The following is a 25,959-nucleotide window of genomic DNA, read 5'->3' on the forward strand; positions in this document are numbered from 1 at the left end:
CCCCAAAAAACCATAGAGCTTCCCTTCTGATTCCAACACTGCCTCCCAAGGTAGAGGTGAAGGGCCATTTAAACCCTCAATCACCACTGAGACCAGCATCATCACAAGGGACTAAGACTCAAGAGAGCAGGATGTCCAAGACGACTTCGACAAAAAGAAAAGGTAGCTAAAGCAAACCCCTTATTTTATTTTTCTTTCCTTTGTCGGCTAGGATTTGAAATAGGACCTATTTTGGTGCAAGATGAGCTTTTCCCCGTTTATATCCACCAGGGGAAGACATAAGAGCCGAAACCCCAAGCCAAGAGATCTGCAAACAGCATTATCTATGACATAATGCATGCATCCCATGCGTTGTGCCTTGTCCAATTAGAGAACAGTGTTCATGTAACATTGGTCACTTAAACTAAGGAATAATACTAGAGAGAATCTGAAAGGTTAGCAAAAGCTTAGTTTTTCAGAAATCAGTATGTCAGGCCCAGCCTCACGTTCATTGGGCTGACCTCTAGGCCCAGCCCGGCGCCAAAAGGAGGCCTGAAGGCCCATCCCTGCATCCAAATAGGGCAGTGCCTTGCTCGAACATGGATGGAGGAGGACGCATCCTCCTCCACGAACTCTGCCAGAGGCCAGGGAAGCCTAGCCTCTGCTACTATTTAAAGGCCTTGATCCTCCCAATTCTTCCTCAATGGAAGATTGCTGCAGCCACTGCCCTTTTTCTTCCCTTTCCTCCTCTTGGTTGCTGGCGGTTTAGGCTTACTGCGGCCGTCGAAAACCATAGCCAAGCCTCACTGAAATCCCAAGTGAGGACTGTAATGTCCGGGCCCAATACCAACTGGGCCCAATATTTTAAGGCCCAGTTAGGAGGGTTGGGCCCGATTTTACTATATGGGCCGGACTACTAGGGGTGGCAACCGTGGAGGGCTGCCACCTCATGCTGAGAAAACGAATTGATAGGGCCCCAGCTGGCCGGCAGAGAGAGGGCCAACTCCCAGAGGCCCTCAGTCATGCAAAACGAGAACTTGCCACCTCGCAGCACGGTGGCAAGACCTCGCTCAGTGGCAGAGGAAGGGAGGGGCACAGCTGGAAGCTCTCGAAGCCAGGGGGCAGGAGAAGATGGGACTTCACTGAGGGGCCCTCAGCCATGCAAAACGGGAGCTCGCCACCTCTCACCCTTGCTGGCAACCGATCCCGGCTGGCCTGAGACAAGGGGGGCAGCTGGAAGCTCCCGGAGCAAGGGGGGACGAGAGGATGGGACCTCTCAGACCGGGGTCTCATCCCTTAAACAAAATCATTTAAGCCTCAGCCTTTAACCCAAATCACGATACCCTCTATCCCCTGGCCCCCTAGAACACTAAACTAGAGAGCCGAAACCCTGGAGCTGGAGGTGGAAGAAACCTTGAAGCTCTAGGAGAGGAAGGAGGGGCCACCCAAGAGCCACTGCCCGATTGCAACCGGCCAAAGTAAGGTAAGGAACACTGTGAATAGGGTTTTAAATAGGAAAAGAGGTGGAGAAACCCCTCTGTGGGGTGTTCTCCCCTCTGTTTCAACAATGAAACAGAGGGGAGGAGACCGGCACGGGAGAAGAGCCACGGGCTGGACCCACAGGCCGCGGGCCGGACTCACAGGCCCTGGGCCGGCCTGAGAATGGCCCAGCAGGCCAGGCCCAGGCCCGAGCCCAACATCCATCGGGCCGAGCCCAACTGAACTCGGCCTGCGGGCACCAAGGGCATCGCAGCCCCGGCCGCGGTTGCCCTAGGTTATCCGGCCGGCCACAGGACCACCAGCCCGGCCGGACCACCGCCTCTTCCCCGGCGAAGAGGTGGTAGCGCCACCGTGAAAGAAAGGCCAGAGAAGAAAGAAAAATAAAAAATAAAATAATAATAATAAAAGCTCACCGGACCCTTGAGGCTTCATCCTCTCCGGCCATACCTCGCCGTGGACGGAGCAGGTGGAGGCTCTCGGGTATAGCCCGGATCTCGACCCATCTCCAAGCCCCCTTCCCCTCTCCGGCATCACTTCGGAGAAGAGGAAGGACCGGCCTTCCGCTGCTACTGCCCCGAGGTGGGAACCCCGACCCGGCCGGAGGGCCGGGGAAGTTCCACCCCGATCGCCGACAAGAGGAAGGAGAGAAGACGACTAGGGTTTCGATGGAGAAGAAGAAGAGGGAGAGATCGGAAGGGGGAAGAGGCCATAAGCTAGGGTTTCCAGCCGGAGGAGGAGAAGGCCGAGGGATCGGCCGAACGGCTAGGGCTTTCGGTCGGAACCAAGGAGGAGAGAGAGAAGGGGGGGAAAAGAGAGAGAGACGGAGGGTTGCTTTGGCCGGAGGCGGAGAAGAAGGCCGAAGGACCGGCCGGAGCAACTGAGGTCTTCGATGGGAACGAAGGGGAGAGAGAGAGAGTGACCGGAGGAGAGAGAGGAGAGCGGGAGACGAAGAGGCGGAAGCCTCTGGAAGGTCGGAGAAAAGGGATGAATCCCTTAACGGGTCCGGCCTAATGGGTCGGCTTCAAGTCCGGATTCGAAACTCGTTAGGCCAAAAGGAAAAAAAGAAAAAGAAAAGGAAAAGAAAAGAGAGAAAAAGAAAAAAAAAATCTTGATAACGGGTTTGCGGGTCGAATCCGAATCCGAACCCGCAACCGTTAGGCCTAAAAACCAAAATGGGTTAAGGGAACCCAATTAAAACGAGCCCAATCTGTTGGGCGAACCCAAATGACGAATTGGGTGAAATCTGAACCCAATTGAGCCCAATTTGAGCCAGGTCCGAACCCAATTAAGTATGTGGGTCTTAGCAGACCCAATTGAATATGAATCAGGCCCAATTTAAGCCCAATTCGACTATTTTGAGGCCAAACTGACCTCGGGCTGACCCTGACTCAGACCCAAATGGGCCACATTGACCCTAAACCCAAAATTTAACCCAATTAAACTTGGGATTAAGCCTATTGACCAATTAGAAGGCCATATTGATTAGAAGAGGCTCGATTTAATTATAAAACAGGCCCAATCCTTTTATTTAAAAACCCAATTAACCCTTATGGACCCAATCTAGGGTAAATTGAACCCCAAAAGCTTTAATGTGGACACATTGGACTTAGGCTAAATTTTGGGTAGGATCCAAACAAGTAAAAAGGAAATAATGTGCTTATTATGATATGATTTTAGGTGACTCAGGATCCGTCACCAGGACATGAGAGACTTGGGGGAAAGCGAATCATGGTAAGTAACCTGCCCTAATCTTTTATGGATCACGCATGTAAGTAACCTGTCCTAATCTTTTATGGATCACGCATGTAAGTAACCCGTCTTAATCTTATTGGAGATCATAAGTTATGAAGCATGCATACGAGTGGCATGTTTTAGTCATATATTTTATGATTATGCATACATTATGCTTATGCAGATTTTCTATGCATGCAAGATAAATTGGATTATATTACTATGAATGCAATTAATATAATTGTGGTATAAGTGTAAAATAAGATGATGAATTGCATCTAGCTATACGCACTTCTTGCAAGGGATACCTAAGGGCTCTTATTGCTACGGGCCGAATGCAACTGAGCCGGCCTTGCCAGTGGCCGATAATGACTGAGCCGGCCCCACCAGTGGCTGACTAATAACTGAGCAGGCCCCGCCAGTGACTGATAATGAATTCGCCGTAGCATCCATGAGGTACTACCTACAAGAAGTATTGTTTACGGACTCTTAAGAGCTACTGATCGAATGCAACTGAGCCGGCCTTGCCAGTGGCCGAGAATGACTGAGCCAGCCCCGCCAGTGGCCGATACTAACTTCGCAGTAGCATCTGAGAGTATGGACCACGGCATGCCGGATGCACGGTTTATATGTGCATTTCATGAAAATTCTTGTTGATATAAAACATTGATTTATATACTCAGCATGAATATTTTATCATGATGATTTGTTAGATAGTATACATGTCAGCTTCTCAAACCCCGTTTAAACATGTTTAGTATTTATAGTTGATCCGACGAGATTATGCAGAATTACTTACTGAGCCGTGTAGCTCATGCCAGTTCATTTATATTTTTTTCAGATCACCACCAGTGATAGCCGCCAGAGGCACTTTCCTTTTGCAACGGGGCTTCTTTATTTTGGGGGTGATATAAATATACTTTTGTATACATAAACTGGGTAGAAGCTCTGTACCTTATCAACCAGTAGGTTGTAATGCACATATTTTAAAATATGCAAGTTTGACTGCTTTTGACTACCTGTTAACCATGTACGAGGCTACGTGCTATTGTGGACGGCAGTCAGCAATAGCACGGCCGTATCACGGATCCGGGTCCGGGGCGTGACAAGGACCATGATCTTTTTCCCCTTTACTTCCTTGTTCATAAGCCCCACCACCGGCCGAGATTTTGCCACAATAATGCAAGGAAAAGAGGCTCTGTTTATCCCCTATTTTTAGATTCGAGAAACCCCTTTTTATTTTCTTTTTTCGGCCTTCTCCGCTGCCGACACTTGTCGTCGAAGATGCGCACCCATCCCTTGTGCCGCTCTTGGCTGTCACTGGAGCCCCATTGTCGAGGACCATGAAATATGGAGAAAAGGCCAAAATCCCTGTTTTTGGCTGTTCCTTCTCTTTTTCCATCACCAGGCGCCCTATTGCCGACCGTCGATCACCCCTTGTTGTTGGTCTTTCGACTGTCAACTACCACCTAGACGTGGTCCTCTTCCTCTCCTTCATTCTTCTTTATTATCTCTCTTCTCTCTCTTTCTCTCTTCTTCTCTCTAAGCAAACCTAGAGATCAAAGTCTTGTCTCCCTTTTGCTCGGATCCAAGTCCACCCCAGTGAGGAGACCCTGAACCACTCCGGTACCCAAGTGGCACACCAGCTCATTACCTTGACCCTTGCTAGGTACCTCTGGAATTCGGGCATTATTGACCTTTATTGAGCCATCTAAATCATAGCTGATCTTGACAAGTTGAGTTTACCTTGTTTGGACCGACTCGATCAGTCAAGAACCGCCACTTGGGCGACCTTGTCCTTTCTCTACCCTGGTTCGGGTATGAACCTATACACCCTGCAGTGCCCCAAATTAGATCATTTTGCCCAATTTTAAAATTACAATTAATTTATTAGATCTGTCTATGATTTGTTTTTTGTTTGATTAAATAGCTCAAGCATATGTGTTGTTTTATTCTTGTAAATAAGTTATTTTTGAACATATTATCTGCTTTGGGAAATGGATTTTGAAAAATTTGACTGAGTAATTTATGAAAATTGCTATATATATATTCTCTGCATGAGATCTAGCCCCGCCAATGGAGATTATATGTTTGTTTAGTCGATTTGTAATCTAAGAAACTAGTTTTGACACCGAGCCACCGGTGATTAGAATAATCGTATCTATTATATAACACTTTGTGCACCCATATTTGCTATCTGACCCATGCCACTAAATTATGTGGCCATAACTTGATGTTGGATTTAGTATCAATTTATGAAAAATAACTTTAGAAAAAAAATATGTGTATTATTTGAGATTTGATTTCTTCCCAGTCAGTATTATGTTATTTGATTATTTATTTGTTTGCATGCTTAGACCCCACTTTGATGTATTATGTTGCCTACTGGGCTAGTGTAGCTCATTATTTTTTCCTATTTTTCAGAATTGGAATCATAATTGCTCAGGACTTGGGGGAGTGCGCTAGATTTCTTGGAGATACTTGAGTCATCTAAATTTCTAGCTTAGTTTAGTTTAGATTAGTTCAATTTAGTTTTGGATATTTTATTCGGTTTGAATGATAACAATTAGCTAGAACACTATGACTCATGTTACTTTTGGATATTTGTTTATGAAAATGATTTCATTGGATCTTGATGAAATTAATTTTGAGGATCAAAACATTAATATTATTGCTCTGAAATTATTATGATTTGATCAGTAGCCTTGCATGCTTGTATGGTCCGCCTTGCAAGCATGCGGCATCTATTATGCTCTAGGTTCGCAGTGTGACACAATACTTCCACCAAAAGGATTCAAGGAGCTTGATCTTGTCAAAGAAGATTTTCGGGGAAAACACTTTTTTAACCATCAGTTCATAAAAGCAAAGGAAAGACAGGATGAGGACTAGTTGGACTGCTATATTAAAGCTAGAACCAGAATACTGTGTCTAGACACTGGAGTTTGAAACATGGAATCTTTTCACTCTGCTCAAGCTTGTAGGCTGGCCCAGGAACAATATCAGACAGCTTAAGAGAAACATTGGGATGCTAGTTACTGGGTAGGAGCAAACAATCTACTAGTGGTTAATTTTTTAAATAAGAATTTATCTATCCAAGACAGGTTTTGACTGAAAGAAGCAAATTTGTGGATATCTTAAAAAAAATACTGAATTAACACAGCGCTGGTCCTGACAAACCTCCAAGGTTAAATGGGTTGCCAACAACTTTTTGTACTAGACTAAACAGATTGTGGTAAAGAATGATGCTTGTTGTCCTATCTGCAAGCACTAAAATCAGGAAGATTTCTGAAACAGGTGGATCAGACTCCTAGTATTGATTACTAAATCATCAACAACATATTCAGTGCACCACTACAGACCAATGACGCTGCCCAAAACACTAGAGGAAAAAAAATCTCCAGACCATTATCCCATTCAGAGAAGTTATACCAAAACTCATAAGCACAACATATGGCATTTATTAAATACTGAGAATTTCAACAATATAATCAAGAGTATTACCCTGAAAAAACGAAAAAACAAATGAAACATGTCATGCCATATATCAGCATACCAGACCCCTAGAAAATCACAATGAAAGAATTGATTGGTTACACTAAATTTCTAAAGTACATCAGGAAATAGAATTAGCTTCCATAAGAAGATGATTAAAGAAGCAATTTTTTTCTATTACATTCAAAAAACAAAGTTTAAATATTTAGAATTTATTTTTTAATATGCCTTGTGGATTGCATTCAAATGCTTCTATAGCATTTCATAAGTACTTAAAAAGAAAATGAAACAGAAACAACAACTTCTGCAACAGTATATTAAATATCATAATACTACTTTAAAAAAATGGGTAGGCCTAGAGACACTATTTCCATCAAAAAAATAAAAAGAAAATGAAGTACTCTGAAAATTAACCATTTATCTCATAAGTCCAAGTACAAACCCCTTCGTACTGGCTCCATGGTGGTTTAGATGTAGCCATCTCCAAAACAGTGCATCCTAGGCTCCATATGTCCACAGCAAGATTGCAGCCATTTGTGTTTTTTATAACCTGAGCAAACAATGTCAGTGAGAAATGAAACAGAAAGCATAGCACTGTAAGGGGAAGGAAGGAAAAAAAAAGTGTAATTATAATTTGAGAAGGACAAAAACTATCCATGCTTAAAACATGCTCACCTCTGGTGCCATCCAGTAGGGACTTCCCTTGAATGATAGGGGACATGATTGTCCAGTAATCTGGAAAATAACAAGCATGAGACACAGAGTTATGTATAACGTTCAAGTACCTAACTAAATTATTTAAGTTTGATCTCTCCTAGAATTTCAACACTTATAAAATAACAAATGCTAAATTATGTCACGGTCATGGTTTCAAGTTCCTGCATGTGTCATGATAGCACCATTTATAAACAACACCATCAAATTCCATAAAGTCCCATATTTGGTGTATCTAATCCTAACTAATTGTACATTATAGCTAAAGCATCATACATTATCACAAACATTCATGCCGAGTGTTAGCGACAAATATAAGACAACACCTCTGGTTCCTTATAAAGAGCTGAAGCTCTAAAGAACAGGAAAAAGCAAGAACTTTGCAAAAAGTATGAGCATAAGATCCTGAGCATTAGAGGACTTAAACTATAAAATCATCAAATTTAATGCTAGAAGAGAGTCAAGCAGCACAAGAAATAGGTAACTACATATTCACACAAATAATGAAAGGCTATAGCAAATGTAAAATTATACATGTTTTGCCATCCCAAAATCTGCCAGCTTAACACGGCCATTTGGGTCTACAAGAATATTTGCCCCTTTGATGTCTCTGCACCGGCAGCAAAAAATTAATTAGAATCAGAAATAATAATCTAGGGGCAGGAGCAGCACATACCAAGAGGAAAACAGTCAGTAAAATGAAAACTAATATTGAATTATACCTATGGACGGTATTCTTAGCATGCAAATATGCTAGGCCTGAAAGGATTTGCTGAGTATAGCTACGAATTGCTGGTTCACCAAGTTTCCCATACTCTTGAAGAAGTTTATGGATGGAACCGCCAGAGACATATTCCAAGTAGATATATAGCTTATCATCTATCTGTTTAAGAAACAAAAATACAATATCAGGTCACTGAGAAAGAGAAAAGGCATTGTTGCTCATACTCTCCTTTGAGGGTGAGAACATAACAGGCATTATGACAATATCTACCAATTGTGAAACCATGCAAGATAGTTCGCTAAATTCCTGTACTACCTTAAATTAAATGTATTAGTTTCTTACTTTATTACTAAAAGAGGTCTTTGCATCACCTACCCCAGCACTAGACTGAATTATCTAATAAATATTTGTGTAATGAGACGACTGTAGCTGTATCTTTCATAATAATCAACAATTCTTGTCCCATCTATTTTCACATGCTAATCCTTATCTTCATCTGTATTCCTACCAAGGGTGTAGCATTGGTCATCTATCAACACCAGCTCTTCATTGCAGAGTGCACTCCTCCAACAGACCACAACTTTAATCCAAAGCTTCTTAGGGCTTCACCACCTTTTTCCTAAACTCTCTAGGATTTCCACAAACCAAACCCCTTCGTTTATAGAATCTCCCATTGATCTTTGTTGGAGAAACCCATGCCATCTGCTCCCTTTATCCTCTTGCAAGTCCTTAGCTTCCACTATGACAAAAGTCCAGTATGTCTAGACACTCTTATTGTCCAACCTGATGAACCAACTATAGTCTTGTACCAAGAATTTTGTATTAACATTCAAAGGCAAGCAGAAGAACCTTGCCAGTCCGTCTACCCACTTTATTTCTAGTACATACGACTTCATTCTGAAATCTTCTTTTAAATACACTATAGACAGTGAAATCTTATTTCTAGTACATCAATTCTATTACAGCTGATGGCATCTAATCACAAGCTTTCCCCAAGTAAATAACATCATCTTATGATTATTTTGAATGAATTTCTCAAATGAAAAATCAACATAGATGTGTCAATTCATTCTATGCCCATTCCTACCTTAAGGGATCGCATGGAAAAAGATTGAACAGTTTCCACACACCACAATTCCTAACACATTTAAATGGGATTTAAATGCTTAATTAGACCTCCACTTTTGTTATAGGAAAATTAGGGAAAAAGTATTAAGCCTGATATACATTGCTGAACCTTTCCCTACCAGCTTATGCTCTGGTGGTTGGTCAACATCATATTAAAGCTCAGGTTTGCTGGAGGTTGCAAGTCCTAATCGCCTCCATATTATTTATTTATTTAATTATTGCAGTTATAGTCTTGACTCATTTCAGTCATTTTGTCCCTCCACATGCATGGTCCAGGCCGCACATCAGTGAGGGTCTTAAGCCTGATATAGATTGTTGATCATGTTTTCCTATCACCTTAATATTTTGGGGTCTGATTGTTAGTTAACAAAAGGAACCTCTCTCTCCCATATTTAGTCTAAACAGAAATAATCATATACTTGATGATGAACAAGTAAAGTATAACTTACTTAACCATAAAATAAGGTGGTAAGAAATACAAAAGAATCGCTGTTATGAGAGTTAAGGCTCTTAACAACATACTCAAAATAATTTATCATTAATTTCTTGCCTAATGTTTGTTCTATAATGAAGGTAAAATATGGGCCTCCTAAAATACTATATTCCAGAGTATCTCATTGATTTTCAATAACTAAAGTTACAGGAGGAAAAAAGACCTATACAGCTGCTAGGATTTTGTGCACATTACCAACCTCTAAATTAATTATCCTGCAGATTAGATACTGCAGCTATTCAGCAGAAGGGGCCAGCTAAAGATACCCTTTGGCTTGACAATGCTAGTGAGGAAGCAGGCAAGGCAATCAGTTCAATTGGCTCCTTTCTTGGGCCTCAAGTTTGCCTTACTTTTTTTTATTCTCATTTTCAGTTTTAGGGTATTTACATGGTTTCTTGCATCAATATGGGCTGTAACTAGCCTCCGAAACTGTATTTATTTTCTTCAGGGTACCGCCCAGTCCCAAATTTGGGCTATTACAATTTTTTAATGGGGTTAAAAATCAGTTGCTGATTTCCAATTTTGATGAGTCCTAATGTCAACCAAATTGAGCCCAGTCTATATTTGAGCGGCTATCATTCAGTTCTGCATTGCCCATTTAGGAGTTCTTATGATGACGGACAGCACAGGAAGAGAAAAAGGGAGAAGAAGGGAAAGAGAGGAAGGGAAGGAAACTAGGATTCATGCCTCGCTCATGCTCTTGGCTTCACACCAGGGCTAAAAGAAAGAGAATCAATTTTTTTATTCATAGCATACCCCATACGATGTATGGTCCAACATATTTATAAAACCCAAAAATACAAAAAACACCCTACAAAGAAGCAAAGAAGCAATCTCACAAAAGACCCTCAAAGATAAAAATACCTAAGTAAGCTCAAAGGCCAACAAAATAAAATAAAATCACTCTAACCACAATGAAACTGGCTGGACCATCCCCTTGCGGCGACCATAAACCCGAGTAATAGGTGGTCTAGTACTGGTGCCCGCACCAACTCTCTCCGGGTGGGAAGAAGACGACCTCAACGAATGCAGCTCGATGTAGCTCTGGTAGTACTCCAACAGGTCCAGATCAAACTGCTGGAGCTCACCTCACATGATCCAAGTGGAATCGGACTCTGGTCGTCCTCGCCAACGAACCAAGAAGCGCCGGATGCCTCCATCACTGGTAAAAACTGTCTGATCGTCTAAAATGGCATCAATTTGCTTTTTTTGTGTTGGTGGGAGGGGCAAAGGGATCGAAGCTGGTATAGGATCAGGAATAGGGAGGTCATTGGGCTCAGGAGAGGGCTCGGCAAAAAGATCATCGGAGATTGTTGGTGGGCCCTTGTAAGCAACTAAATCTTCAATATTAAAAGTTGGGCTAATACCAAAATCAGATGGGAGATCAATGATATAGGCGTTAGTGCCAACCCTGTGCAACACCCTAAATGGCCCAGCACCACGAGCTTGCAATTTCTTAACAGTTTCAGGTAGAAACCACTCAGGCCGAATACGGATCATAAAATAATCCCCAGTTTGAAACTTCTTATCACACCTGTGAGAATCAGCTTGCAGTTTATAGTGAGCATAACTTGCATGAATGCGCTTGTGAATTTTCTAATGCAACTCATGAATGTGGTGTGGAAATGCATGTGCAGACTCAGAAATTCTAACATGGGATGACATGGATAAAAGATCCAAAGGTTTTCTAGCTTTGTAACCATGCACTACCTCAAATGGACTCATGCCTATGGACCTATTGACTGAATTATTGTATGCAAATTGTGCTACAGGAAGGATTGAATCCCAATTGCGAATGTGTTCGCCCACAAGATACCTCAAAAGGTTACCAAGACTTCGGTTCACCACTTCTGTTTGGCCATCTATTTGTGAATGATAAGCAGTGAAAAATTTGAGCTTGGAACCAACCATGTGCCACAAGGTCTTCCAGAAGTAACTCATGAAGCATACATCTCTATCGGATACGATGGTTTTTGGAAGTCCATACAGTTTGACAATCTCATCGAAGAATAGTTTGGCCACTTTGGAGGCATCAGAAGTTTTGAAACAAGGAAGAAAATAGGCCATTTTAGAAAAACGGTCCACAACCACAAGAATAAAATCGTGTTTTCTGAAGGTACGGGAAAGGCCAAGTACGAAGTCCAAACTAATATCGTGCCAGGGACGATCTGGTACAGGCAAAGGGGTATATAGGCCAGTGTTTTGTTCATGTGTTTGGCTAGTTGGCAAGTTCCACATTAGCCAATGATTTTGGCAACGTCCCTTTTGAGGCTTGGCTAGAAGAATTGACGTTCCACCTCTTCATTAGACTTGTCTCGTCCAAAATGCCCTGAAAGACCACCCGCATGCACTTTCCACACTAAGAAATCTCTTACTGAGGTTCGTGGAATGCAGATCTTGGTTTTATTAAACAAATAACCATCTTGAAGATGAAAACCATCTATCAAGGATCCTTGTCCATCAGCGAGGGTCTTGTAAAGTTTCCCAAAATCAGGGCAAGACAAGGAGTCCTCTTTGAGTTTGTCAAAGCCCATGATATTGACAAATATGGCCGAGAGCAGGGCTACTCGACGACTCAGCGCAGCAGCTTTGTTTGTGGCACCTAATGTGTGCTTCAGGACAAAAGTGTATTCCTTAGAGGAACTCAACCCATTTGGCATGGCAAGAATTCAACTTCTAGGAATTGAGGTAGCGAAGAGCTTCATGATCAGAGTAGAAGACGAATTCAATGGGTAGCAGATAATGGCGCCAATACCGTAGAGCCTGGACTACGGCATAGAATTTCTTGTCGTAGGTGAAATACTTCTACTTAGCCTCATTTAGCTTCTCACTACGATAGGCGATGGGATGGCGTTCTTGGCTGAGTACTCCACCTATACTGAGGCCAGATGCGTCGGACTCCAAGAAGTTGACATGAGAAGTAAAGAATGAACACTTCTTGAGGTTGGCATACAGATTCTCATTCCTCAGGGCGGGGCGACGGAACGACGTCTAGGCTCTCAGGAGCGACCATGCTCTTCTCCCTGGACCCGGACGAAGGGCGGCAGATCAGCATCGGGAAACTCAGGAGCGGCGGCGTTCCTCTAAGATCGGGAGGACGGCGGTGGCGGAATTTATTTTTTTTTACCCGGAGGGGGAGTGGGGGCACGGGAAGCGTCGCGGAGGGGCATACGGCCTTTCCTCCTCTCTCGCGTCCGGTAGCCGGCCGTCTCAAGGGGGGAAGAAGACTTTCCCTTTTCCTTCTCGTGCGTCACCAGAAGAAGGGGAACACACGGGAAAAAAGGGTTTGGGTTTTTGGTTTGAAAGATGAATAGGGACCCCTTTCTCAGCTTGGAGAGAAGATACCTCAGAGACAACATCCTTCGCGTTCTCCCTGGGGAGAACGAGTCTGACCGAGGTCTGGATCTTGCATGAAGTCTGAGCCCCCACGTGAAGGTCAAGGCCCACGGTAGCCCAGGAGAATCTTTGTTTTTATTGTCGTGCTCTGATACCAATGCTGATGCCGGACAGCACAAGAAGAGAAAAATGGAGAAGGAAAAGGGAGGACGGGGAGGAAGGAAACTAGGCTTCACACCTAGCTCTTGCTCTAGCTTCACACCAGGGCTAAAAGAAAAAGAATCAATTTTTTCATTCATAGCATACCCCATACGATGTATAGTCCAACATATTTTTGAAACCCAAAAATACAAAAATTCCCCTACAAAGAAGACAAAAGACCCTCAAAGATAAAAATACCTAAGTAAGCCCAAACGCCAATAAAATAAAATAAAATCACTCTAACCACAATGAAACTAGCTGGACCATCCTCCTACGGCGACCATAGACCTGAGAGATAGGTGGTCTGGTACTAGTGCCCGCACCATCTTATATGACTCAAAAAGGTGCCTGACTAATCTATGTTGCGAAAGATTTCAGTTGGCTACTGCTCTAGGTTTATTTCCACATATTTGTATGCCCTGTTGGGAGTAAGAAAGCTGGTCAATTACACCTAATACTTGTAATTGGTTGTTTTGGACATTGCAAGTACCAAGGTCCGCCGTACTGATTGTACCAACATACCGGTAGGCATTGGTCCCGGTACGGTACTGGTACCGTACCGAACCGAATCCGGTGAAGACAAAAAAAATACCGCGCGGATGCGCGCGCGGACACGTTAAATGCCACAAAGTGGACGCGGAAAACAACGCGGGAAACAGCGCGTGCGCAGGGCCCTGCCCGCAGGGCACGCGAGGTGCCCACGCTTAGACCGGTGTGAACCGGCCCGGTACGCACCGGTACCAGCTTGTACCATGCGAATCGGGTCAGTTCGCACCAGTACACGTATGGAACCATAGAAGGGGTCGGAACCGAAATTATACGTCGTACCGAACCGGTACCGGAACCGACCGGTTCCGATCGGTTCAGCATACCATGATTACAACTGAGTTGTATGCTGAGACATAAGCGAGAAAAAGAAATCTGTATATAGAAAGCGAGAACAAAAATAACTTAACATAAAAAAGACCAACATATGTAAACAAAACAGAAAATGCAAAAAAATATAAAAAGAAAATTAAATAAATTATAAATAAAATAAAAAGGAGGAAATGTTCAATAAATCGACCTGAATCCGTCAAGCATAGATATAATGGAAATTATTCATTTACTAATTTGTGCATGTGAATTGTTAAATTAACTCATGTATTTTATTAACTTATTACCTCTTTTATGTATCACCTTCTCCGTGGAAGAAAATCAAGAAGGTGAACATATAAAAGAAGGGGCATATATCACCAAATCTCATTCAAATTTATTAAAGGAGAAATTGGTACTGATTGCTGGACATATTTGTTTGCTCAAAAAATTGACCACAGACACACTACACAGAGTGAGAAGGAGGGGGGAGAGATTTTAGGTGCAAGAGACTACAATAAAATATCCATCATGCTTCAGAAGCTTGAATATCCACATATAAATGCAGTTCTGTGACAATATGAAGCCAGGTGGGTTGGATTGCAGAATTTTATCAACAGCAAATGGCTGGAAATTGGGAAGCAATTTAATGGATATCTGATGCTAGGAACCAGAAAGCAAGCAAATACTTATATAAACTAGAAATGAACATTGAATCGAATGCTGTGTATTTCCACAAGAGAACCCAAAGATCTTCATTGGCCGGCCTGCTACTTGCACCAGTTTCTTGGATTGGCAGAAACTTTCTAAAATGAAGTCCCAGTATAGTTCCACTATATACAAGATGTTACGCACATACAGCGTTTTTGTCTACAATAGCAAGATTGATGCTGGTGCAGAAATATACCATTATAACCAAACACATAATCTGAAATCCAGGGCAAATGCATCTGGAGTGTGAACTTCAGCAGCACTAAGATAGCCTCTAAGTAAAACATTGGTTCACTCTGTTTCATAGTATCCATAAGTGCAAGTACTGCTGCATAACTTAAGATGGACATTGGTTCAGCTAATGCTCTTCCAGTCACTACAGTTGATTAGCAACATGACAAAACATATAGTGATGTCTGTGAGTATGTGTATCAATTAGGTGTGCACATATCGTGATTCCATTCCTACCATGCATGTATGCATGTCCATTTGTGTATACATGGATGCAGGATGGAATAGTTTTCTTGACAAACTAAAATATTAACATACTGAATTTTAGTTAGCAATCTATATGACAGCTCAAAAGAAAAAGTTTCTGTTGAATGCCTGGAAGGCTTCAGTTCCATATTGTATTTTGTATTGAGTGATTAAGTTATGCTCGAATCAACGTATACATTCCCATAAACTACTGGTAGGGGGTATCTGTAATATACATATGTGAAAACTAAATTTGCTTAGTTGATTAGCTAGTTTCCAGTGCATAACTAAAAGAATTGATAAGATATGGCACAAAATAGAATGGGAAGAAGAAACCAGAAAACTATGGAACGATAGAAACTTCAAGCAAAAGCAAAACTTTATAATGAAGCATAATTAATAATCTAATTTAGACAATAGACGGACACATATGGCTAATCAAGGAAATGATAATACCATCTCACTTCCATAATACTGCACTATATTCTGATGACGTAACCGACTCAAGAGAGATATTTCCTGTCAAAATAAACCAACAGTAAGAAACAAAATTTCTTACCAAAAAGTAAAGAAACAATATAAATTATATGTATGCTGCAGAATAAACTAGTAAGATCTGAAAAAAACACTCACTTGCCCCAATTGCTTTGTGCTCTCCTTTGACTTAGGATCATCCATGAAGAGGGTAACCTCCTTCATTGCACACATTTCACCACTCTCACTAGATTAAAATAAATTAAAAAAAAGCAAGTCATGATCACAGAAGATGAACTAAAGCAATTAACAAAGGAAACGATTGAGAAACGTCATGAATGACTATCTCTATTACAAAAGGAACTCAGAAAATTATTAAGTCAATTTGGAAAGTGAAAAAGACATGAAGATTTGTTTTAAATCTAAATCCTGTTCAATAAACAACTAATCATATGTCAGGTATCCGAATTGGCCTCATAAATCTATTTTTGCCATTTATTTTCATACAGGATGATGTTTTCCATCATAGGCAGAAGCTTTAAGTCATCTATGGCTACCTGTCTAAAGAGTTCTCTTTAACTTGATCCTTTGATCCAGTCATTCATCGCCACAACTATTTATTGAGCAAAATGTCAATTACAATAATAAAACTAAAACAGGAAATAGAGCCCATGTGGTTAAGAGCGCGTTGGTAGATCTGATTTACATGAAGGTGAAACTACATGTATTGCAGATTCCGTACTCCATGATACAAAAATTTCCTCAATAACTGATGTCTTTTCTATTTTTCCTTCTCTACATCATTATTATTCGCCTTTTTCTGCTAAGTATATTGGTTCTTCCTTTTCTATCTCTAATTGTATTTCTGAATACAATATCTTTTTATATATGAATATATGCATGATTGCAAAGCAAGCATGCATGTAATAGTAGGTTATCGTAAGATTTCATTATGAGACGTCTGACAATTTTAGCCAAAGGACCAATAACATTTTTGACAAGTTTAACCATGCATACTTGAGTTTTAATAATAGAGGCAGTACTACTTCCACCATAAGAGTAAAAAAAGGCATGAAAATCCTTGATGAAAAATAAAAACGACATAGGCACCTGTTAAAACCAACATAGACATGGCCAAACGTGCCGCGCCCAATCAACTTTCCCTTCTTCCACCGTGATCCAGGGCTCGTGGAATTCTCTGTCCTTCCAGGACTTCGAGGTATTGAGGGAGGAGTATTTAATGTTGAGTTGTTTGGAGGAAAAGGAGAAACAGAAATATTTATTGGGGGTAGTGGCAGCCGGTGGCTTTGCTTCTTCCCCTCATCATTCCTGCTTGTAGGCGATCCTGGTGCTGTCCCCCCAGCACGGGGATGCAGCGGAGAGACAGTTCCACTGTGTATCCTAGAGCTTGGACCAGGACTTGTCATTCTTGGGCTAGGTATTGGAGAACACTCTGGGCTACCCCTGCTGTGCTGCCAGAATAACTGCCCTAGCATATCTCCTCCCATTGAATTGTGCCCAGAGGTCTGACCAGAGCCTGGACTGGAGCATTGACCGGATCCAAGAAAAGTGACATCTGCATGAGGCTTCGCTGCCCAAAAAGCTGAGGTGGGAATCTGCTCCGGGCATACAATTCTCATAGGACTTCTAGAAGGACTTGACATTGAACTGTCTGGGGCACTTCCAAAAGCACCATGCAGAGGAACATGGATATTGGAATGGTTACTGTTCAGTGCACCTTGCTTGGGTGATGTTGAAAGAATTTGGTTAGTGAAAAACAAATTTGTTGGCTTGTTAATCTCTCTCAAGTTCTTTTGAGTAACTACATGAGACCGATCTTTATGCACCACACTTCAAATAGACACAATAAAAAAAGGGGGTAAGGGTAAGTTTTTTATAATGAATTTACAATATAATCAAATTGAAGATTAGCAGCACATCACATAATTCCCATCAACTACAAGGAAATTTTACCTGGACTGGTTGTTAGCAATAGCTCTGTTTCCATTTTCAAAATCATTTCCTACAGGGCTCTGAAGTTGAGAATCTGCTGGATCATCACTGTCAATGGAGCAGTTACTAGAAAATGAAGCAATAGCCAAATCTCCATCCACATCAGTAAGATCTGGCCTTTTTGTATTGTGATTAGGTCTGGGAAGTGGTAAATGCAACTGGTGTCTGCCACCTTCCAAAACTGGCTTTGACGTACTGACTTCTGAGGAGGAGCGTGTAATGCCTGAGCGCAGGCCAGGGAGAGGAAGTGGTTGGGCATGTGGTCTATCTGCAAAACTTTGACAACGTGATACCTGTGTAGATGGTGATGTTGACCGTGATTCTGCTCTTGATCTGGGCCCCTTCTCAGAGTTTATATCACTACCACGTCTTTGAGTCCCTCCTGATTTCACATTACCCTTTTGATCAGTTGGATTGAAAAATCGATGTAACGTATCAATGAAAGTATCCTTTGTTGGCTTCTTCTTCACATCTTTAGTGGAAGATTTCCCCCACCATGGAAGCATTTTAAAAAGGTAAAGAACTCTTATCGCAGTTATCTAAGAATCCTAATCATAACCACAGCTCTAGAATCAACTGGATAAGAAACTCTTGTATTCATTTAAAACAATAGCCTCCACCCTCAATAGCAGCATTCAAAAGAAAAAGGACCGACAAATGATGAAGCCCAGCAAAGAATGGATTTTCGTCCAACAGATACCAAAATTGAAGGAGCTGTCCTTCTTAACCTGAATGAAGAGGCATCAATAGTAAGGCCACAGAATATTATTCATCAAATATCGTCAAAAAATATATCATTCTAGGCACCCAAAAACAAGCTTTTACAATTGCCACCTTGTATAAATCTCAAATGTTTCCTCTATACGAGAATTAGTAAGAGAATTTAGATGAGTGGATCAATATTGACTGCAACACCATACAGGGACAGCCTATGTTATTTGATGTTGAACTAACTACAAATTTTAGGATACAAATGATATTTGAAAAGGCTATATTAATAGGTTGTCTGCATATAAACCTCCCTTTTTATATTAATTGTATCCAAAGATCCTTCATTTACATATATGTAGATTAAGGCTTCCTTTATCCAAGAAATGCCCCAATAGGACCCCCATTCGCTATCATAAGCCATAGAAGAATAATCCCATGCTTCTCATCCCTCAGCCCTTCATCACTCAGCCCTTTAAAAAATCTAGCTAGCGAGCCGCTCGTGCTTTTTGACACTGTAGTTGTCCGATTCGAGATTTTGGGCACCACCATTGTTAAAGTTGAGATATTGATTCTGTCTCGAATTCAGATCAAAGTATTAAAGAGCAACGTAACACACTAACTAGAAGCTCAAAACATCAAATTTTCGAGTGAGGAAAGGAATAGAAAGAAATGTGGTTAATATTCTACTATAACTAATGGAAAGTTATTTTTGGGGCCTATTAAACAATTTCTAAGGAATGGGATTTCTTGATCTGCAAATATGGGGAGGAGTCTCTATAGAAAATTAATCCATAAAGGAAGGAGTTATATGCAAAAAAAAAAACTCATTAATAAGAGCAGTCATGGTTGATTTTGTACATTCAACAAACTAAAACCATTCATAGCATGATATCTATAAGTCCTTTTTTCCTTTATTTATCATTATCTCTGAGTTTTTCTTCTGTTTTCTAAGAAGAGACTCCTACCCAGGGTTGTCAAGGCAGCTAGGGCATCCCTAGTCAAGAGGGATCCTAAATGCCTTGGTACCTAGAAAACAGCCTAGAAATTTAGGCAATTCATCTTTCAAAAGCGCATAAAAACACATAAAAGGACTAAGATCAGGGTCTGCCGAACCGCCCGGTTCAAGCAGTCTTGAGCAGACCCGGTGCGAAACAGAGTTAGTTCGGTATTTCAATTCGGTTCCGGCCCCTAACAATCGGAACCCCTATCGGACCGGCCGGTACGATGCCGACTCGATGCGAACTGGGTTGACTGTGGCATTACTGCCACAGTGCCAGCTTCGTGCCAGCAAGGCTAAGGTTGATGCAGGGCAATGGGTTGAGCACAATATTCCACACATTCCTACAGCTAATCAACCACAACCACAACCACAGAGGAGCCAATCACCATATGACTCCTTGTCCAATACATCCTTTCAAAGATATGATCAAGAGAAACCTAGACAAGGCCAGTACGTTACTCAGTCGACTCGATCAGGAAAGCAACATAGCTAGGCAGAGAGGGGCACGAAGGTTAAGAAAGCAGCTGCTCAGCACACCGAAAAAGAAAAACAAAAGGCACCTGCAGCCCCAATGAAAAGTGTCGAGGAATCAGTACACTCAGATTCAGAGACCTAGAGCAGCAGCGATGACAGTTCTAGTGATCATGGATCTGCTGACCATAGAGAGAGCGGAGGACAGGAGACCATTGTTTATGAGATACAGCCACAAAACCGTCTTCAATTCACCAGTGAGTCTTAGTTTATACATGCTACACAGAATAGGCACCACGGTGGACGATCTGGTAAAGCTGCGAGGATACGATTGCATATAGAAGATAGGCTCCTCGAGATCATTTAGAAGGACACGATGCAGCTGCAGATACCTCGCACGTGGAGGATCCATATGCGTATCAAATTTTGAGTCGTAGGATCCTATTATCCGCAGCCATAGGCAGCCTATGACTCATACCGATACGGATATGGATATAGTGCATCCAAAGCATCTTCCGATGACTACTACCTTACGCAGCCCAGAGCATCTCGCAGGTTGAATTTTGCTGCTAGTACATTCAGATGGACCCTTCCACACTATATTATCAGCCAGAGCAAGGTCCGCCGTACCGGTACCGATCGGCGTACCGATGGCGGCCCGGACCGATCCGTACCGGTCGGCATACTGGTTCAGTACCGGTCGGTGTATCGGTCCGTACCGGTTCCGTACCGGTTCTTCAACAATAAACTACCGGTACCGGATTCCACGCTAATCTGGTACCAATCTCAAGCCAGACCAGTACGTACCAGCCTGTACCAGCCGGTACGGATCAGTACAGCAGACCATGAGCTAGAGGATACCTCTCAGAGCCAGAGCTTCAGCGAGAGATTTCAGAGTTCTTATAACCCAGTGTGTGTTTCTTATGGGATAAGCGTATAAGACTACAGCGTCGCTTGGTTAGAGAGGTAGGTTAATGTGCCTCCTGACTATACTGCTGATCCGGATATCTACGAGAGCCATCGCCATTCAACCCGATTTTAGATATTGGAATGTATGTTGTACTTTAAATATATATAAGTGATTGCATTATTTTAAAATTTTTACATCACTACTTGATTTGAGAATATTTTATGTTATTTCTTGTAGCATGCAATATCTTACTAATCATTTTAAAACAATAAAATGTATCATTTAGGTTAAACTAGGATCATAGAAACATCAAAAAACATCAAAAAAATATCAAGAAAACACCAAAAAAATATACAATTAGACTTAAAATCATAAAAAAATTCAAAAGGAGTGATTAAATATTCTTGAAAAAGTAAAAAAAATTGGGTGTGTCGGCACGTCCTACACGTACCAGTTCTGGTTCAGTACTGAACCATACCGGCCTCCGACCGGTACGGATTCCGATATCGGTTCGGTGGTCCTTGACCAAAATAGCTTAATTAACCTCTCTTTTTTTCAAATTATGCATATGAATAACCACATACATCGTTATAGCGTAAAGGGAGTTAAGACTAATTCAAACCATGACATAATTTCATCACATATTAATCAACCAAGTCAAATATAAGAGTGATAAATGATAACAAAGCAAATTGTTGAAAGCTAAATCTAAATTTGAAAAGTCCCAGGAAAAAAAACTAAAGATCATGAGTCATAATTGAAATCCCACATTTGCATTTTGAAATAGAAAAAGAATTGCAACAGGGAAGAAAATAGAAAACAAACAGAAAAAACAAAGAAAGGAGTCGAAAAAATGGAAAATAGAATAGATGGGGTTGAAAGAAGAAGAAAGGAAGGATCTTTCAATGAGAAGGGGTAGAGGAGGAACAATATGGGACAAGAAAAGGATTAAAAACAAAGAGTACGCATATGCGGAAAAAAGAAGAAAATACATTAGGGAGCTGTTGAGTGAGTGAACGTGAGCCTCTTGTTGGTGGCACATATAGAGCACAACTCACCCTAACATCGAGAGATGAGGGAGGCATCAAGTTGGGAGAGATGGGGGAAGGTATGAGCAAAGCAAAAGCATTGTTAATTATACTTCTACTTTACGAAAAATAAGTTAATTTCAGCCATAATAGTGAATATAAGGTTAAAACAAAGGAATATATATATATATCACTTGTAATATAGGAGTGCCTAGCAAGGTTCGCCGTACCGGTACCGAACCCCGTACCGGTGCCGCACTAGCATAAGCGTACCGAATGTCGGTACGGTACAGTACACGGTACGTCAGGCGTACCGACACTGGCGTACCGATACCGGTATCCATCGGTACGGGTACGGTACGCCCGGTACCGACCTGTACCGATCGGTACAGCATACCATGGTGCCTAGTGCCATAGTCCCATAGTCCCATGTTAACTAATAAAAGGGGTGCCACATGAATTTTTTAACCTAGGTCGGTCCTCCTCCCAACAGCTTAAGCTTTTAGGCTACAAGCCCGTGACAAGCGATATCGGAGCCTGGCCCATTATGTGTTACCATCTTTATTGGTCATATGGGTCCCTCACTGAAGGTTACTAAGGTCAGGGAGGACCCAATAGGGTTGAGCAAGAGCCAGGCTATAGGTGCCCCCCCCTTCCTCCCCCCCCCCCATTCTCAAGTGAGCACCAAATATAATGAGGGCATCACGAGGATAGGTGGGGAAGATTGTCACAATACTACATTGACTAATAAAAGGATGCACATGGGTCTATTAACTTGGGCTGATCCTTCTCCACAACTTAAGCTTTTAGGCTGTAAGTCCATAACGCTGGTCAGCCACTACCTAGTACCTACACAACCTACTCTCTCTAGGTGCCTAGGCAACCACCTAGGAGCCTTGGCAGTGCTTTTTTGACAATACAGAATACAGATCCTACCGCATTGTCTTTCTTTTTGTTTTATCTTTTATTTGTGTTTATTTTCTTTTTAAATATGTATCTTTTTTTCAGAAGTCAAATTGTTATAGCACTATTGCATATTTAGGAAAACTTACCTATTTCAGCTTTTTTATTTTTATATTTTATCTTCACAAATATAATTGTACAATATTATGATATGATATAAATTTGTCAAACATCCACCGTACATGGTTGTTTGCTAATAAGCATTACACAAAAACTTAAACTGTAAGACGATTGCGGCATCATTGAATAAACTAAAAAAATATTTCACTCTCTTTAAAAAACCGAGCTATATTTTTGTTTTATATGCTCCATTGAGTTTATGGAAAGCAAGCTATATGCAACATAGCATACTATAACTATCACATATGGGTATTAATGGGTAATGGAGGTATCAGGAAATTAATGGGTTACGCGTCATCAACAAGTAAGCTTATCCACGTGCAAGTATTCCTTTCTTTCCTCTTCCACTTGGTACCAGGCTAATTAGAAATCATTACGGACAACATTCATTATAGAATACCTGTAACAATCCGACACACAGGTTCACTTTTGGCCCAAACCTCTCTGCAGATTTTACAGATGTCATACTGCTGCAATTTGTGACCTTAATTCCACATATTACAAATGATAAGGTCTTGGTTAATGACACGGAAGAGTGTGGGTAAGGCATACAGCAATGGAGTAATTTAGAAAGAGTACATGTAAAGTGAAGAAACCATCTGGAAAAATCAGCAAGACCTACCAAATATTGTTAGAACCTCTTCGATCGATCATACAAAGGAATGATAAGAACATCCTATATAGGATCTAGAGATAGCTATAATAGATATGTGCCTCCATACTTTTGTGTGATCATCTTACATTGATCAAGACATAAAAGTATGGCTATCTATAACAATTATATGGACCGTGCATACGGGTAACAAAAATACGTGAGGATAATATGCCCCATAAGAGATGAGGAAATTAAGGCAGAAATGTGGCCAAGCAAGGAAGGATGCTTTAGAAAGGAAAAATGATGGAAGCCTAGAAGAAGCATCAAAAGAGGATCGAGTGAGTGATATATAAGATGTCCTGATAAGTGTGGGCTAAAGATTCCCCCATTAAGGAAAGCTTTCAGAAATCAGACAAATTTTATGCAAAGTATATGCAATGAAAACATGTTGATATTCATTACACATGACAAGTGGCTTATCGAAAATAAAATTTTACAGATCATAATTGGATAAGTACTGTTTCATTGGTGACACAACACAATTCTACCTTTATAGGTTATCAGAAATAATTGGATCAATAAACCAAAATATCAGTCAAAAGACCGGTGTGCTCCTTTGAGCTTGAAGCCTTGAAGGTCTGTACAGTTCAAAAACAATATGCACAGACATGCCCATCAATCCATTGCGGTATAAGGGTGCCAATGTACCACTCCATGTTGGATTAAGAAATGATACGGGGCTTGACAACTAAAATCCTGTGAATAGGAGCATGTTGCTGCCCTCAAATTGAGAGCATGGGACATTGTGTGCATGCTTACATTTGCAAAGCAGAAGAATCCTTCACTTAGTCTTCTGACCAATAATCCTCCACTTAGTCTTCTGACCAATAATCCTCCAATATTACAAATTCTTTTTCTCCTTGATTTTTTTGGGCTGTTTTAATTAAGTTTGCATATGCCCTTAAAAAAGCGGAACTGCTATGTTCCTTTCTATTCAGTTGTAGCATATCAGCTGAAAATGAAATAAGTTGCTCATTTATTTGAATAGAGACAAATTAACCTTACCATCCTTGACACTTCCAAAACTACACTAAGATGTGATAAAATAAATTCACTCCAAAGACAACTATGAAACATGTAAATTTCATAGAAACTACAAAAAGAAAACGTCACTTAAGGACTTCAATACTTCTCTCCTAAATCCTCTTGTTGACACAATCACACAAGAACTCATCAGCTCCCACACCTCCATCGTGTTCATTTATTCACCATTCCAGAAAATTTAAAGAAAGAAGGAGGAAACGTTTCAGCCATTCCAGCATCTCACCAACCATCCCTAATTTTCTTACAATGATACCACCCTGAAATCAAAATTATCACAACGAAAAGATCCAATCCGAGAAAAAAAAAGGGTCCAACTGACCTACCCGCAACCAAAAATCCAAACTTTGACCGCCCGATCTCATCCTTCTCTCCAGCACAGATCTAAAATCGCAACAATCAACTAAAACGAACAAAAAGAAACTAAACAAAACCAATTCATTCACTAAAACAGAATCAGCAAAATTAACGATCCTCTTACTTATCAGAGCAAAGCCATTCGAACACCCGGGCGAGCAAAATCCCACGAGCTCGTCCAGCAATCTACAGATCAGCACCTCGCAAAACCCTCCAATTCCAGCTCAATTAAAGAAGCGAGGAAGACCAGCGGGAAGCCGGGCTCAGTCCTCATTTTGCTCGAGCTCGTTCCAGCGAATGGAGCACCCAAAAGCCTAGAAACCCTAGAAGCGAAAAAGAAGCCATGAAAAGAATCCAAGAAGAAGATATTCCAAGAACTGAAAGTCGCGAGCAGAGAGAAAGTGACAGAGAAAATGGAGAGCGGAAGGCGGAGGGAAGAGAAGCGAAAAGGAGAAGAGAAGGGTTCGATTTGAAGAAGAAGCGAGGAGAGAGAGAGAAAGCGGATGGCGTGGTTTGCGTCGTGTCCTAAGAAATGGAGCTGTCCTCAAGCATTAAAAAAATCTGTTAAACTACTGGATATTGTGCGCTAGTCCACCTTCGGAGACCAAAACCAAGACTTAGTTCTTAGTGGCCCTTATCGGCCTCATATTTTGTGGGACCCACGTAGTGTTTGTGAGCTGTTTCTTGGTTGCGCATCATTTCGGTGTCAGTAAATGACCGTTTGGAGTTTGGCGATTCGTAAGTGTTAATATAAGATTAATGGGTTGGCTTTAGCGCTTAATCAACGCACTTGTGGTGTACGCAATAGCATTTTAAAATGATTTAGAGGTGGGGCTGGGGAGGGTGGTTAGTTTCTTCCTTCGGTCTGGTTCGTT

The 25,959-nt window shown here is 41.4% G+C and overlaps 1 protein-coding gene across 3 annotated transcripts in view; it reads right to left on the bottom strand.

Annotated features, from left to right (window-relative positions):
* Positions 1 to 25,677, bottom strand: part of LOC103717430 (mitogen-activated protein kinase kinase kinase YODA) — a 37,593-nt gene extending 11,916 nt beyond the window's left edge. For 2 of the 3 annotated variants that reach the window (XM_008805810.6, XM_026808570.4), the window contains exons 1-9: positions 25,209 to 25,677; positions 17,790 to 18,556; positions 16,926 to 17,666; positions 15,975 to 16,062; positions 15,798 to 15,860; positions 8,139 to 8,299; positions 7,951 to 8,026; positions 7,378 to 7,437; positions 7,145 to 7,252 (exon numbers count right to left, since the gene is read on the bottom strand). In XM_008805810.6, coding sequence (XP_008804032.2) covers positions 7,145 to 7,252; positions 7,378 to 7,437; positions 7,951 to 8,026; positions 8,139 to 8,299; positions 15,798 to 15,860; positions 15,975 to 16,062; positions 16,926 to 17,666; positions 17,790 to 18,334 — 1,842 coding nt within the window. In that variant the 5' untranslated portion in view covers positions 18,335 to 18,556; positions 25,209 to 25,677. Of the gene's footprint in view, positions 1 to 7,144; positions 7,253 to 7,377; positions 7,438 to 7,950; positions 8,027 to 8,138; positions 8,300 to 15,797; positions 15,861 to 15,974; positions 16,063 to 16,925; positions 17,667 to 17,789; positions 18,557 to 25,053; positions 25,112 to 25,208 lie in introns of all 3 variants that reach the window. The other variant, XM_017845265.5, reaches the window with a different exon arrangement.
* Positions 25,678 to 25,959: the final 282 nt, after the last annotated feature.

Source organism: Phoenix dactylifera, chromosome 3, assembly GCF_051530095.1.
Source record: "Phoenix dactylifera cultivar Ajwa chromosome 3, Ajwa_hap1_PhDact_Kaust_v1.1, whole genome shotgun sequence".
Taxonomy (NCBI): domain Eukaryota; kingdom Viridiplantae; phylum Streptophyta; class Magnoliopsida; order Arecales; family Arecaceae; genus Phoenix; species Phoenix dactylifera.